The sequence below is a fragment of the Eutrigla gurnardus genome (genome assembly GCF_963514095.1).
Source record: "Eutrigla gurnardus genome assembly, chromosome: 8".
NCBI lineage: Eukaryota > Metazoa > Chordata > Actinopteri > Perciformes > Triglidae > Eutrigla > Eutrigla gurnardus.
In genome coordinates this window covers 22134587-22150725 of record NC_139922.1, presented here as the reverse complement: position 1 = coordinate 22150725, position 16139 = coordinate 22134587, and the positions used below count along the sequence as shown (strand labels likewise).

The 16139-nt window shown below is 48.3% G+C and overlaps 1 protein-coding gene across 1 annotated transcript in view; it reads right to left on the bottom strand.

Annotated features, from left to right (window-relative positions):
• camta1a (calmodulin binding transcription activator 1a) overlaps positions 1–16139 on the bottom strand; it is a gene marked incomplete at its 5' end in the record, with an annotated part of 268682 nt that overhangs the window by 19672 nt on the left and 232871 nt on the right. The window contains 5 exon segments of the mRNA XM_084016249.1: positions 4758–4892; positions 5965–6091; positions 7125–9445; positions 10000–10140; positions 15294–15447. Of these exon segments, the coding sequence (XP_083872375.1) occupies positions 4758–4892; positions 5965–6091; positions 7125–9445; positions 10000–10140; positions 15294–15447 (2878 nt within the window).

Here is a 16139-nt window from a genome sequence, read left to right as displayed (position 1 = left end):
TCACTTTGCATTAAAGTGGTCACAACACTGTTACTCGGTGCTTCTACAATAAATGCCATGACCCGTGTGAAACCTAGAAAAGCACTGCGCTGGTGATTCATCCAACTTCTTGGAAAACATATTCCCACATGGTCTGTGTTGTGTTGTGGTCTTTCACGGTTTCTCTGAAGAGGCAGCATTACAGTATGGGCAATGCTCCATTCAATGAATATGGGAAAACTCAAAACTTCCCAGACAAGCAACAGGTATGTATGCGTTACACATAGTAAAGCAAAGTGCTCGACCAAAGCGAAGTTGAACGCGGTAGAAGTAGAAGTCGCTGTCCACAGCTCGGTGGTGCTGAAACGCTCCGCGGCTCGCACTCACGGCCAGCGTGCTGCATGTGGCAACGTGCAGGTACAATGTCGCCCTATTTTTTTATTTTTATTTATTTATTTTTTTTACTGTTTGACACTCCACGCTGGTGATAACAGTGTGCAATCTGAACTATGTGGTGGATTTCATCGACGACTCGCTATCCCCGATAACCGGAGCAGCACTCGGGGATGCGACAAGCCTCTAATGCGCTAGAGCGACGAGCACACTTCCAACAACACGTGAAACAGAGCCGGACTTAGGAAAAACAGGCGCACTCGAGCTGTGAGTAGAACTTCCTTTGTTAATGAAAATGCAAGAAAAGCGGATATGTTTTTATTATTTTAAATATGTGTCTCTGAAGGCGTCTTAAGGAGTCTTTAATATGCTCACGAGCAAGTCGTGAGTCAGGAGTTGGCTACTATCAACGTCAACTCTCCGGTGCTCTGCAATGAGGCACAGTCACATGAGAGAGTTGGAGGAAAAGCATGTGGCTAGAAAACAGAGCATTTTGCTGTTTTTAAAAACTCTTTAAAGCTGCAGCACAGACACGAAAACACGAGAACTCGGCAGCATGCGGGATGGTCGGAGAAACGTGTGACTTGAACTTCTCCTGCACGTTAAAAAAAGGCAAACAACAACGGACACAACACGGGCACAGCACCACAGCCATAGGTTGAACTGAACGCTTTTCTAACCTTCTATCTTATTTTCCATTGGTAGAGTCCACCTCAAAGCCAAAAGTAGTGCCTCCTTTGTCTTTTAGGAGAAGCAGGTGTCATTCACAGGCATCCTGACCCGGAGAAGTCCGAGCAAAGCTGCATTTCACTTCAAATGTGCAGTTTTGCCCCCCAACAGGCTGGCGGTCAGACTACCGCATGTTGTTGTAGAAACAATACCATTAAAAAACACCCCAAAAAACACCACAACAAAATATAGATCCTTGGTGTAGACTGATTCTCAATCTCAACAGAGGACTCGTCAACAATAGAACAAAGTGAGGGAAGAGAGCGACGTGAGGAGAGAGAGGGAGAGAGAGGAGGAGCACTCGCTACTCTTCTTCCTCTAATAGCCCCCTCCTCCTCCTCCTCTTCACTTGTTTCACCTCACACACATGCACACTTTCCCCGTGTTTCTAGTAGTCGCTGCTCCCCCAGCCTGCAGTAAAATGACAAATACCGCTGAGACGTTGTGCGCACGTGCCGCCGGTAAACAGACGCCCTAATTCCCGTTTGCCGCCTCCTCCTCCTCCTCCTCCTCCTCCTCGAGCCGCGGTCCTGCTCCTAAAAGCATCGCCCCTTGCCGTGCGATTATCAGTTATTTGGTCGCTTCCAACCCGAGCTGCCAATCACATAGATCTACTCTGATCGACGACCCGAGGCACCTACGTTCGGATCAGTGCGCGCCCGCGCGGAGTCTCTCCCGCACCGGAGAAAGTCGCCGTCTCTCCGCCTCGCCGCCGTCTGAGACCAAAGCGCGTTCTGTTTGCGGTAGTTTACCATGTTTACCCAAACACGCCCACTCCTCCGCTCCCGCATTGTGTGCAGGCTACACGGTCTGCCCCCGTTTGTCACGCCGGCGGAGTCTCAGGCTCCAGAGTCAGTTACTGTCAGTACACAAACAGACAGTGTGGCCGCTGCGCGCGCGGGGGTGGGGGGTGTGGGGGTTCTGTGATTTGGCGGTTTCCCTGCGAACCCCTTTCTCCCGGCTCGCGGTGGATCTGAGCTCGGGGACTTTATTTGAGGGGCGGACACGGCGGAGTGTTCCGCAGCTCCGGCAGCTCCCCCCCCACCCCCCTCATGTCCTGCCCATGGCTCCGCACCTGCAGTGCTGCAGAGAAAAAGGCGCCCCTTCCCCCACTCTGCATTATGACAAATCAAGGCAGGCAGGCAGCTTTGCCATTAGCACATCACGGCGCACACAGCGGGTCGAACGGGAGAACAAACCCCCACTGCTGCGCTCGCGGTCTCGAGGCACGGCGGTGCACGTATGGCGCGTAATGTCGGCAGCCTTGTAGTCAGTCAGGTGACCGGCCGCATAAGGAGTTAACGCACAGCCACGTTAGGGAAACAGGGGGATCGTGGTTTGGAAAGTGGGGGGAAACTGTCGTGAGAAGCGCTCCTGTTGACTGTGGACATGATCGACGCGGTGAATGCACGTGTTTACATCCTGCCCTACTTCTGAAATAAGTTCGATATGATATCGGCGCGGAAATGGAATTTCTCTGTGATCGCGGGAGGCAGACAGGAACAACCGTCCGTTACGAGCCCGCAGTTTAAACGCGCGCTCTGCGTCAGAGTCGCTGTCCACGGTGCGGTGGTGCTGAAGCTGCTGGTCACGCATGCGTTTTGCCATTTGAAGCGTGTGGCGCTGATTTCTTCTAGCATTGCATCCATCATTGTGTGATTAACACAGAGAAACAGAGCAACTCCCCCCTTACTATGGCTAGTACATCATGTGTACGTATGGAACCAAGCACACACGTGGTTTATGTATATGTATAAGTACACGTGGTATGTGCTGCTTTATAACACAGTACTGCAAATTCCAAATTCTCTTATAATTGTAGGGACATATGATTTATGAGTAGCTGTAAATGCAACAGAGATCAATTAAACATTATGAGCAAAAGTCCCAATGCAGGCGATGATATTTGTATAAACATGTCATGAAATAAAAAAATAAAATAAAAAAAGTGAGAGTTAGAAGGCAAGGGGTTAATATAAGTAAGGTAATAGGGTGGGCTGTGTTTTTTTTCCCTGAGACAGTGAGCTCCTCCTTAACTGGTTCTGTGAATGGGCCAGTGAGGCAGTAGGGTATGAATGGCGGAGGGATCCACTGGTACTGCTGCGTATGGGAGCCGCCAGCTCTCCATTACTCACTCCCACTCCCTCAAGGGCCGTCTGCAATGCAGCTGTCCTGTGAGCCTGTGCTTCACCGTGCCCTACTTTATCCTGTCAATGCTCAAGCACTGCAGCATTGCTTCCCCAGCAGCACACACACACACACACACACACACACACAGACATGCACACGCACAAGCACAGCGAGACTGAGAAACACACACACACACACGCAGAGAACCAGAACATGTGTACAGTAGGTCTTCTGACTCACGGACTTAATCTGAATTTAAACAGAATGGAAATTTGCCAACCCTGCAGCATCTGTTGCTGTAGACCTCTCCATTGCTGATCTACAAAAAGCTTCTTTTTTTTTTTGACTCTACCAAACGATTCCGACACAATTTGCAGAAACTCAGAACAACCAATGCCCAAAATGTGTCATTGCATTTGCAGCGTTGCAAACACAACGGCTTTCCAACTGACTGATCGTTACAGGCAAAATGAGAAAATGAGGCGTTTTCTCCCTGAGCTGAGCTTAAGATAACACTTTAGATATGACATGTGGCATTTCATCTGCACATTTGAGGAAAAAAAACAAACTGGAAAGTGAAAAACGTCTATTTCAACACATCACACACAAACGACAACAAAGTGAACTCTCAAATCCATTTCTCTTGAGTAATACCAAGTGGGGCAGGTTGGTGTGGTTGAAATCCACACGATATCAACACAGAATAATATAGCTATGGATATACTATAAAGTCATATTATACAAAGTCGCATTCAATAACAACAATAATGATGATGATGATGTTTTTTTCCCATCAGGATCAACTCTTCACAAAGGTTCATCAATAAACTATTGTCCAGATTTATTACCAACAAAAGTTGCTTTTAACAACTCTGTTTACAAGGTTCTGAAGTCTCATCAGCCACATCAAGGACGTTTCTATGACCTTTATCGTGTTTGTTCAAGGACCAATGAACAAGTAGATGTTATGGCTAGAAACACCAGATTCAACTCATCACCTCCTTGTTATCGTTCTAGTTTGGCACCTTCGCCTGACATGAGGTGTAACAACATCAATCCCATCCAAAAATCAAATTTCTGTGCAGCAGAACAACAACAATGAACCTACAATGCATGAGTTAATTCATTGCATTAGATGTATAACAACATGCCTTTACTATGTACGTGGATAAAAGAATAAAGTAAGATCACAATTTATCTTTCCTAAGCATTAAACAATATTCTGCAGACTTGTTTGTCCCCGAGGAAAAAGCAAGCGCGTGTGAATGTTTCAGCTGTGACAAATTGGTCGAAAGCAAAGATCGGGAGAGGATTTACAGCGCATGATGGTCCAGCAGACCATTAATCAAAATTAACAAAATCGATAAGACCACATGAGATTTGGAGAACCAGATAGAAGAACAAGGAGTTACATAAGGAAGTAATGAGTAAAGAAAATGTGGAGAGGGAAAACAAAGGAGAGAGGACGGATAGAAAGAGTCAGTCCAAAGGGACTCGAGCTAATGTGAAAGTGAGGAGAGACCTACCATCCAGCGAGAGCCAGTCGTGCTGAGATGATGGCAGTGAAGGAAGAGCGCGGGCCTTGTACTCAAACACCACGGAGTTGGAGATGATCTGGTTACTGACCGCCACCTGCAGCGTCACCAGTCCTGTGTCATGAGCTGGAGAGGGGAGAGATTAATGAGGATTTGGGCCATATAGAGAATACACAGGGTCACTGGCTCAATTTTCCATGCGTGAGTATCTAGCTTCCGTTCCCAGTGCATCAGGATAGGCAGCATTCATAACGTTAGGGGATCTTTGATGTGATCGTTCAGAAGATTAGCCCTCGACCTTCTGTGCAGTGCCCAAGCAGCAGATTGATTGATAGGTGGATGTACCTGCTTTTATATAGTCTTTTTCGACCCCTCGACGCGCTCTACAATACATGTCTACATTCACCCTTTCACACACATTCAAACGCTGATGGCCATCAGGATCTAATCTAATCTAACTCAATCACACACATTCACGGCACCGCCTTCCAAGGCAATTAGGAGTTCAGTATCTCGCCCAAGGACACTTCGGCATGCAGGGAACAGAGAACGACTCGCTGCACCTCTGAGCCTCGGCCGCTCCATGTGGATGTCATGATACGTTTGGTTGGTACGAACTGATGTGAGCACGTTTGGATTTTGGATTTCTTTCGGCATATTTTGATTTTGGTTGGGATCTAAAACGATTAAAAGTGCGATTTTGGCCTGACTTTAAACCACAACTTCTTATAATTTACTACCTTATTATTTGCTAAATTTACTTCATAATGTTATTAAAGCGATTTGCATGATGCCACACCAGACTTAACCTGGTAGATGTTTAATGTATTTGTGTAAATACATTTTGGACTGTTTGGTAGACATACAGTAGAAGAAATCTGTTTAGCTCAACATTGTTTTAACTGACTTGAATTTTCAGCATCTTATCATCTAAATGTTGAGATTAATTGTAAAAAACAGTTAGAAATCTATGCAAAGATCCATAATGAATCCCAGAAACATCTGGCCGACCAGATCCCCCGCATCTTGTCGACACTGATATACAGTACGTGTGATGGCAGAAATATTTTTCATTGGTACACACCTCTGAACCCTCCCCCCTTAAAAACCACAGAAAACATAAAAGGAATGTAAAATATATTTGTGATGATAGACATACTCCTCATAAACGTCCCTCCTCTTCTTCCATGTGTCTTACCTGGGCAGTAGCATCGCAGCACCCCTGGTTGGATGAGCGAGGCCGGGACTGAGATCTGGTCAAACAGGCAGCTGTAGTTTGTACTGGCCTCTTGCCAGGGCCCGGTGATCAGCACCTTAACTCCACCCTGACAAGCAGGACAAATGGATGAAACAAACTCACAACACAACTGCCAAGTCAGGGTCAAGTATACCTAGTTACATTATTTGTTGTTACACTGCCATCTAGCGTGCAACGCTAGGAATGACACCAAGGAACAGAAGACGTGGATACTGATCTCTGCTGCCATCATGTGGATGAGCAACGTCATTTCACTACACCTATTTTCTTTTTTTTAAGCCATGAACAAACACTCTCTTTAAAAAAGCATGCTGCCCTCCAGAGGTTTGAGGAGGGTATTACTGCTGACAACATAATTGTAATGTGTGACGTGGTGGAGAGGGGGAATTTGATGCACAACATATTTAAATATTTCAGTAAAATAGTTTTAGAACTCAAACTTCATCTAAAAAGTGCCGCCATTCTCATCTGTTTAATGTACATTTTTTATACATTTCTCACCCACTTTTACGTTTTTTTTTTTTTTTTTTTTTTGCAAATCAGTTTCAATGGCCATCTTGATAGTTTTTGCCTCTGGTAACATTGCTGCATTTGTTTCGTAGGCAAAGTATAAATTCATTACAGCCTCCTTTCAAGCTGGGCCGAGCGTCAGATTTATCAAACGCTGCAGTTCCATTGTTTTTATGTCTCTACATCAAGTGAATAATGGAAATAGTTTTCTGACTTGTGTTTATATTTTACCTTAAACTTTAGCTTGCCATCTGCCTCACTTCTCTGCTTCCATGCATTCATGTACAAATCAATATTTTTGTTCTGAGAGTTCAACTTCCTGATAAATTGTTCGTGCATGGATCACCAATCATTTTCAGTTCATACGGACAAATAGAACAGAAAATCAGTTAAAAATGATTTTCCATCAGTATTTAACCAAAAAATATTGACATTAGGGAAATAACAAAATCACCTCAAATCTGGCTGTCACATGATAGTTATGAGTTATGAACGTGCTTATGTATTTCTTTGTCTTTATATAAAGGTGCAATGTGCATGTACATGCGGCCACGTGCTGCAAAGAGATAGGGGCCAACATTTCCACTCACCTCCGGGTAGGACCACTCAGGGGAGTAGTCGGTGACCAGGAAGAGGCGGCCTGTAGCCTGAAGCATCCCCAGAGCCCCCTGGGCTACCACTGCAGAAACCGCCTCGGCTACATTCATGTAGGACAGTGAGCCCGGCTCCCCCGTGTTCCCCCCTGCTCCAGTCCCACTCAGAGACTGGGGGCTGCAGCAGGGTTGAAGGCAGAGCTCTGAGGGGCTGTAGCCGGAGCCCCTGGCCCCTCCGTCTTCCTGGCCTTGCTGGGGGGGCCCGCCAGCTGTGTTCTGACTATCGGAGCTGTGGGATGTGACTAGCTGGTGAGCATAAAGGGCCCCTCCGGCTGACATGGCCGTTCCACTGCCGTCCACTGAGATGAAGTCATTGATGAGGTCAGAGAACTGGTTGCCGAAAGAGATGTCAAAGTGATCCAGGCTGATTTCCATGCCCGTCCCTCCTGCTCCTCCGTTACCGGCCGCTCCGCCGAGGCCCTGGTGGGTCCCGACGGCGTTGTAGAGTCCCTGGACCATACTCGTGCCTTGGAGGAGAGGCTGGAGCTGCTGTTGCTGCTGCTGGGAGCGGTTGCTGCCATCCCCGTTGTTACCGTTATGAATCGCCACTCCTTCTCCTGCACCTCCGCTCCCTCCTCCTCCGCCATCCGAGGCCTGTTGCATGTAGTGCTCCGCGGCCTCCCGGTTTCCTGCCCCACACGCCTGAATGTGGTCTCCTGCCTTGAGTAGATTCTCGGCTCCGTTCTCATTGGCTCCGGCCTGACCTGAACTCACATTGCCTTGTTGCTCTAGACCCACCACCTCCTCGTGCTCAGTGCCCAGCCCAGGATAGCCCCCCTGGTACTGTAGCAGCTGCAGAGAGCCCGCCTGGCCGGGCCCCTCTGTGGGAGAACCTCCATTACAGTTGGGCCTGTGCTGGGTCTGGTGGGCCTGGTGGTGATGGTGCAGGTGGCCGTTGCTGCCGGGAGAGTCCGTCTTCACCACTTGCAGCCCCATATAAGCTCCAGAGTCATGGGAGTTGTGCTCCATCAAATGTGTTTTCTGGCCCATGCCGGGCCTCCCCTGCTGAGCCTGGCCGCTCTGAGAAGAATCCTGGAGGAAGAAGCTGGGCGAACGACTCTGGTGTTGCATGTGAGGACTGGACATGGCCTGACCGTAGCTCACCGCGGCAGCGTTGGAAGTATAGTCCTGCTTGGCGTCGATGGCACTGAAATCCATCTGCTCCAGGGTGGTGCTGGGACTCAGACCCCCACCAGAGGGAAGCAGGGAGCCTCCTGCGGCCAGAGAAAGGTTGCCCTGACCCGAACCGGCTCCAGATGGCACAGACACCCCGCTGCCGCAGTTTACCACCGGCCCCACCTGGTAGCCGCTCTCTTTGGCCAGCTGCTGCTCAAAGGACGTGTCTTCTGTCTTGATGTTCTTCACCAACGCTGAGTTGAAGGTGTAGCCGTTGTCCGACATGGTGGGGGAGCGCTGCAGGCCGCCGTTGGCGCAGCTGCCGCCGCCGCCGCCGCCGGTGGAGGATGACGTTGAGGAGGAGTTGCCCTCCGTCTTCATTGCACTGCCTCCATAGGTCTGGCCCTGTTTGGGGTTGTTCAGGAAGCAGTCGGGGTCAAAGTTCATATTGGTCTCTGGGATCTTGATGCTTCCAGCGTCCAGGCTGCTGGAGAGCACCAGCTCCTCAGACACCCCAGCCGATGACAGCATGGCCATGTCTCCTGCCACGGTAGTCCCAGGCTCCCCTACTCCTCCACCGGGGAAGGCAAATTTGTGGCGGTCAGAGGTCACGGACAACACCAAGCCTTGTGAGGTGGCGTCCGCACCCATCAGGTGAGTGTTGGGACCCCCGGTGGGTGACATGCTGTAAACGGGGTCTCCGGTGACCTCAGACATAAAGACACTCTGGGACAGGCCAGACATGACGGAGGCCACGTGGCTCATCCCCGTCACCACGGGGCTGTCAGCCATGTCCGGGTCGCTGTTGAGGCCGCTGCTGATGGACACGGGGGAGTTCTGCGTGGTGTCGGGGACCTCCACCTGGTTGGTGGATGACACTTCCGTGCTGTTCTGGTGCAGCAGGACGGGCTTGTGGACTTTGCCGTTGCGTTTCTCCCTGGCACTGCCCCCGCCGCCGCCTCCTCCTCCCCCGGAGCTCTTGCCTCCGCCGTGGCCGCTGTGCTCGGTCTTCCCCTCCGACACATCGTTGTTCTGCACCTCGGAGTGAGCGCTGCTGTAGCCTCCCGAGCGGGGGTCGACCTTCGGGGAGATGATGCGGTGTTTGGCGCTGTTGCATTTGTGGTGCACGCTGCTCCCTGCACCTGTGTGAGGACAAACAAAGAGAGAGAGAGAGAGAGAAAAAAAAAAAGGTTGGGCATTTGGATGGGTGAGGAGGGCACAGAGCGGAGACAAAGATGGACGATGCTTTTTTGTTTGTGGGAGACGATTTACTCCTGGGATGTTAAAACTAGCCTTTCTTTTTTTAGTATACAGGGAGTAAATTGTACGGGAAGATTTGCCGCAACTGTTGGTAATTTGTTTCAGAAATTAGCTAACAAATGCTCTACATTATTTCCCTGAGTGACAGCCTATAGTGAAATTACACAGCTGAAAACATTTGATTGATTAGCATAACATTCGGGGAACAGCTGGGCTCTGTGAGATATGGCCCCCGACACAGTTATCAGTAAACTAAAATAATGAGCCAATAACCCTGAAACTCAATTTCGCTATAAATCACCTACCAATAAAAAAGACCCAAAACCACCGTCTCTGATCTGCCATAACAAACAGTATCTTTTTGTTTTTGTTTCTCTTGCTGAATTTTACAGTTCACTCTTGAGAAACAAGCTCCCTCCCACACACTAGCCCTTACCCAGGGTGCCCGTGCAGAGGCAGTTGTGAGTCCGGGGAGGTGGCTTAGTTTGGTGGCTGTCCAGAATCTGTTGCACTAGCTGCTCCACTGAGAAGCCAGAGCTGCTGTTCCCATTGCTGCAAGTCCACTTGATGCCATGAACTGCCGGGAGAGAGGAGGAGACAGAGATGTCAGCCAGCCCAACAGACCAACAGCCACGCCAACCCCCCGCTCCACCCTCTGCCCTCCCTGTCTATCTGCCAGGACACATCATGCTGCCCACTGGTGACCTCTTTGAAATGTCAAAGTTAACCATGGAGCGATAGAGAAATTCAGATTTTCTATTTACTCCTGAAGCAAAACAAACAGCCTACTGACTGGTAAAGTGGTGTAGTCGTTCCATCAGTGTTGTAGAGGTTCCTAGAATGGGAGCCAGAGCCTTCAGCTATGAAGCTCTCCTTCTGTGGAACCAGCTCACAACTCCAGTCTCTCCATTTAAGAGGTAGCTTAGGGTTAAGGTGTCTGCTAAATGTTAAGGGGCTTTCCTTTTTGATGATGCTTATAGTTAGGGCTGGCTCAGTCTTGCCCTGGACCAGCCCTTAGCTAAGCTGCTATTGGCCTCCTGCTCTGGGACTTCTAATGATGCACTCCTCTCGTTTCCTCCCTGTATGCATCCATGTCCCATTAATGCCCGTTACTATCTTGAGTGCTCTCTCGTCTTGCAGGTGCATGCATAGCCTCACTGCTACTATTATTACTATTAGTCATATGCTGCTGTTTTCATTAGTATTAATCAGTTTCAACTAGTATTTCTGCCAATACAGCTCTGATTACATATATCCTTTCTGTCATATGGACTGACTATGTTGTAAATATCTTGTTGTTTATTCTGGACATTCCTCTTCTGTCCATCCTGGGAGAGGAATCACTCCTTAGTTGCTCACCCTGGACTTTCTTCCTTTTGTTCCTGTTAAAAGGGTTTTTAAAGGGAGTTTTTCCTCAGCCGATGAGAGGATGATTTCTTTTCCGAGGAAGATTTTTGATGTGTAGTAGCACTACTAGTGATTATGTTCATCCTTTCATATTGAAATATATAATAACTCGAAACAATGTCTTTTCTCCCTTTCTTTATATGCCCTATTTCCTTAGTTTGTAATTGAACAGTTGCTTCCTCTCGCCTCTCAACACCCGTGTACAATCTGTATCGCTTTCCGTCGCGCCTCTTTCCCTCCCATCGGTGGCCTCCCCCTCTATGAGGGCCGATGATGGTGACAGCCAGCCCAATCCGTCCACCCTGCACTCTTAGCCCGACCTATGACTCTGTCCTGACGGGGAAAGCTTCTAGGCAGGAACATCACCGAGCCGCCGCTGGATCTACACCGAGGGGGGAAAAGAGAGGCTTTCTCCAGTAAAGCTCCACTCTCCGCCTCAGTCACACCTCGCTAGCAACCCCTAATACTTTTCATCGCTACGCTTGCTAACCAGCCACCACTTTTGATGAGACAGATAGTGGTTTTAGTGGCTGAAAGCTGGTAGGAGACACCACTGAGTGCTGCAGTGCTCAGCCTCTCAACCGAGAAAAAAGGTAATATTTGATAAGTGAAGCATATTTAGACTATCAAACAAAATCAAGCCTGCTTTAATTCAAGTTCCCTTCACTTCAGTACCTCCTTTGGTTAAATATGCAATAGAGAGAGAGGGAGAGAGAGAGAGAGAGAGAGGGAGAGATATAAAGAGAGTCAGGTTTAGAAAACAGCAAGAATTTGCTCCGTGCACGTCTGTTTGCATATGAGATAAAAGGAGATGAAAACAGCGTAAGAGGGCGAGGGTAATGCAGATTAAAGACGGAGCTAGTCGAGGCGAAGTGAGAAGAAAAAAAAAAGCTGGGGAAACATGATTGGATGACTGTGATAAGAATCTGACTTGAAAGCTTTAAGATCCTTTGGCAGATTAGAGGCCGGTCACCAGCAGATGTCAGCAGAGCTGCTGTGATCAGGCGGAGATCACACACTCCTCAGACAACTCAGTGTGGCAGGTTAGAGCAACATAAACAGCATTCACTTTTGATCTTTTTCACACACTCAGATTTATTCAGCCATTAATCTAGAGTGAGTGAGCTGGAAGGGGAAAAAAAAAAAAAAAAGATTGGACACCAAACGTGACAGGCCGACTTTCATCTAATGTCACTGTAATTACTGTACAAATAATTGTGTCTGTGTGGAGATCCCATTAGACGAGCATGGCGTGAGTCACCGTTCACCTCCTGACAGTGTGTAAAGCAAACCGCACAAATGAGATGATGCTCGTAATACTGACACGGGGGATGATAGAGCCACGGGGAAAAAAAAAAACAAAAAAAAATCATGATTCTCCTTCTGTGACAAAGCTGGTAGGGAGGCTACGGGACAGGGGAGCATCCGTTCCGCTGATGTGAGAGCCTAATGCAACATTTTACATCCACCATGTAGTGCCATCCCTATTTGTCCAAACAATCTCGTCTCCCCCTCCTCCGGCCCTCTTCGTGGAGACAGGGAGGAGGGGGGCGTCACCTCCCGGAGGCTCCGGGGGTTGTTGACGTACAGTTACCACCGTGTCTGCCTGTCTGCTCTCCTCACTGAGGGTTATGTTCCAAAGCAGACGTGACAGGAGCAGTGCCACTAGGTTTAATCCCGGTGGCGGAAGAGGCAAAGGCACCAAGCAGCAACCAAGTCGCATCATCGTCCTGATGACTGCATCCTGTCACGAGCAGCATCGCAGCGGCCCTAATGACAAACGCAGTCGATCTGTGTAGGACGTTCGGGTTGCCTCTGCACCATTGGGCACTGTATGGGAGAGTACAATGGTTTACATGATGGCCGGCCCTGTCTGTCTCGCCTCAGTCTCTTCCTATCTGGCCCTGGCTGTCTAGCCTGGAGACGGGCCCCTCTGTCTGTCTGAGTGTTTGTTAAAGCCGCTCATGCGCTATCTGTCAGCAGGGCTAGGGGCATAGCTGTGGGAGTGTGCTGCGTGTTTATAGCATTAGAGCAAAAGAGTGAATCAAGCTGGCTGCCTTGTCTATGGAAGTGTAGCGTGACTGAGTGGTGATGCCACTGTCTTACCCTCCTCCACACTCCCCTCGCTCCCTCTCTTTTTCATCAACACCGCGGGGCGTTAAGGAGCACGAGGTCAGACAAGGCCGCGTCTCACAGGGCTTATATTTGAACTGCCGTGTGCGTGCGTGAGTGTGTGTGTTTTCGTCGCGGGGAGAGGGAATAAGCTCAACTGATCCATGAAATCCACATTTTTCCTTTGTTTTTTTTTTGTATCATTAGAGGTGTCAAACGGTTTGCGCACTGAAATATCGTGAAGAGAATAAAAAAGTAAGAGCAAGACGGAGGAGGGCAATTATATCACAGAAGTTGCCAATGCTCAGGGAAGAAATAACTATTTGACATTAAAGTACGGGGTTTCGCGTGTTGACAAAAATCTGCTTGTGAAATAGGAACAAACATCATTATATAAGAACAATTTCCTAAGATACAGCCACACATACTGCATATAACCCAGCGGCAAACATGCTGTACTGTGCACTCCTGCAATCTCGCCTTCTGCACTCAATATTCAAACTGCAAAGTTTGATGGGTTTGCACAATCCTGATAACGGAAAAAAGTAGAACTGTGTCCTACTAGTTTATCTATACAACCTCTGAGGAATTGAGGAAGTTCTACTATATATATATATATATATATATATATATATAGCACTGCACATTATTCCTAGCGTTCTTGTGCAATGCAAAAAAACATATCTACTAATAGATGCAAGTTGGGTTTTGTAAAATTTAGGTCAGTCTGGGAAGAAACGCACTGTATGTTAAGAGCTAATGTATAATTTAAGATTAAATAATGCATAGATAACGCAGCATGACTTCACCGCATGTCTTCACTCCCTACATTGGGATGTGTGTGTGTGTGTGGGGGGGGGGGGGGTGCTGCTGCTACCTCACACGACCACAAGGTGGCAATGTTGCTCCATCGCGGAGCTTGTGTGACACGCTGGCTGCTCCAGGAGAAAGAGTGGGGATAGAGGGGAGAAGAAAGATAGAAAGCAAAGACAGAAAGCAGGAGAGGATTCTTTTTTTCTTTTTTTTTCGTTGTATGTAGCCCCCTCATGTAGCCTGACAGCTAGAAGGCATCTCACACTTACCCTCTTTGTCCCAACAACTCCCAAAGTTAATGACTTTACGCATTACTGCAAATGGTGCTTGTTTTTTTTACATTAAGCCACGGATCTAATGAATACAGTAGGCCGTCGTTGTTCAGCGGCTGTCCTGAGGTAAGACTTTATGTTAAAATATGCCTTCAAACCGATAGCAAGCCGCGCAGTGAGGGGGGAGAACAATATAGCCAAGGCCTCAGTGATGATGGTCTGGACTGCCTTGTCAGTATGCAGCCCGGCATGCGCGTGTGCTTGTAAAGCTGCTGACACGTTCCTCTTTACCTGGCCACATCTCCAATAATTGGCCATCGGAATATCAGTCACGGCCCTGCTGGAGCTGCCAGGCACACCTGAATCACAGTGTGGTTGTTAAAGGTATCTTAACAGCTGTCTGAAAGATTTCCGATGCCCCACAAGGTCCCCATTTGGCTATTATCATCATCAGACCAACCCTGACTTCTTCTTTTTTTTTTTTCCAAAACATTGCCTCAATCTCGGTGCAGGTCTTGAGACTCATAAAAAAACACATAGTGCACCTCGCAGAGCATTAGCAAAGCTGATAACAACAGGGAGGGATCAATCCATCGAAGGGGGGGGGGGGGGGGGGGGGGGAGAGACAGGAGAGAGCCAGGGGAGAGGTGGAGGGGGGATTTCTGGTGAGTCAGACATTCTCGCTCCCACGCACTAACATGAATCAATAACCAGCTTGTTGCCCACCTCTGCTTTGACTTCCTTCCTGGGCCAGAGAGGAGGCACGCTCTCAGCACGGCCAGAGTGGTGCCAGAGGTCTGGGGGAAGAGCTGAACTTTGACCTCTGGCTGGCAGACGGCTCCAGGAAGAGCACACACACACACACACACATACACACACACACTCATAACAGTGTAGGAACACTGGCCAAAGATGCTCTCTGACTGAAGTGCTGAGGGCACTTGGTGTACCAGCCATCAGCAAATAGGACTTGACATAACATCCTCGGACAAACACAACAACCACTGTGTTTAGTCTTGCATGCATGCAGGCATTTCTTCTTTTTTTAAAGAGGGCAGCAACTGTTTATATTAAAGGGTATGAACTCAAAGTTGAGACTGAGGGTGAAATGTTTTCAAATCCTTACACATGGGCTTGAGCTGGCCGATGAGCTCCTCCTTCGTCCACTTGGCCCACTCCTTCTTGTCTGTGTTGATGGAGCACAGGATGGGACCGCATGGTTTCCCACAATCCTCGATGGCTGGCACATTCAAGTAGTGGACGAGCACGATGTCAGGGTTCTGTAGGGAATACAGAGAGAGGTGGGGGAGGGAGGGAGAGAGGTGGGGGAGGTTAGACGAGATGACTGTCTGGATCGTCGAAGACAGAGGTCGTCGACGTTTTTCTGGACCCCTTGGCTTATAGTGACCCGGTGGAGGGACCCCCTATTGTGGCACTTATTAAACCGGGTCAATAATAATGTGTAGGGCAGCCTATGTATAGAGGTATTTTGGAATGATGTATTTATACAATGCTAAGCCATCAAAATAATAATTTTTTACAGATTCATATAAATATAGAACATATTGTGAGTGTATGTTGGCATTTCTATATCACAAGTTCACACGAACACAACAATTGACACTCATATTTGCTGTAGAATAGATGTATCTTTGGACATTTTACATTTTTGGAAGAAAAAAAGTTTGGGGACCCCTGCTGTAACTCTGCAGACCCCCTAGGGGTCCCGGACCCCCTGTTGAAGGTCTCTGGTCTAAGTGAATGGAAGATGTAAAGAGTAATAGTGACACGTGGAGACTGCGGCTCAGCTGCGAGGGCTTTTACGTGGAACATGCCAGCTGGCTGGTGCGAAGTATAATGTTACTGAACTATTAACACTCTGGATGGTAACCCTCACACACACACACACACACACACACACACACACACACACACACACACACACACACACACACACACACACACACACACA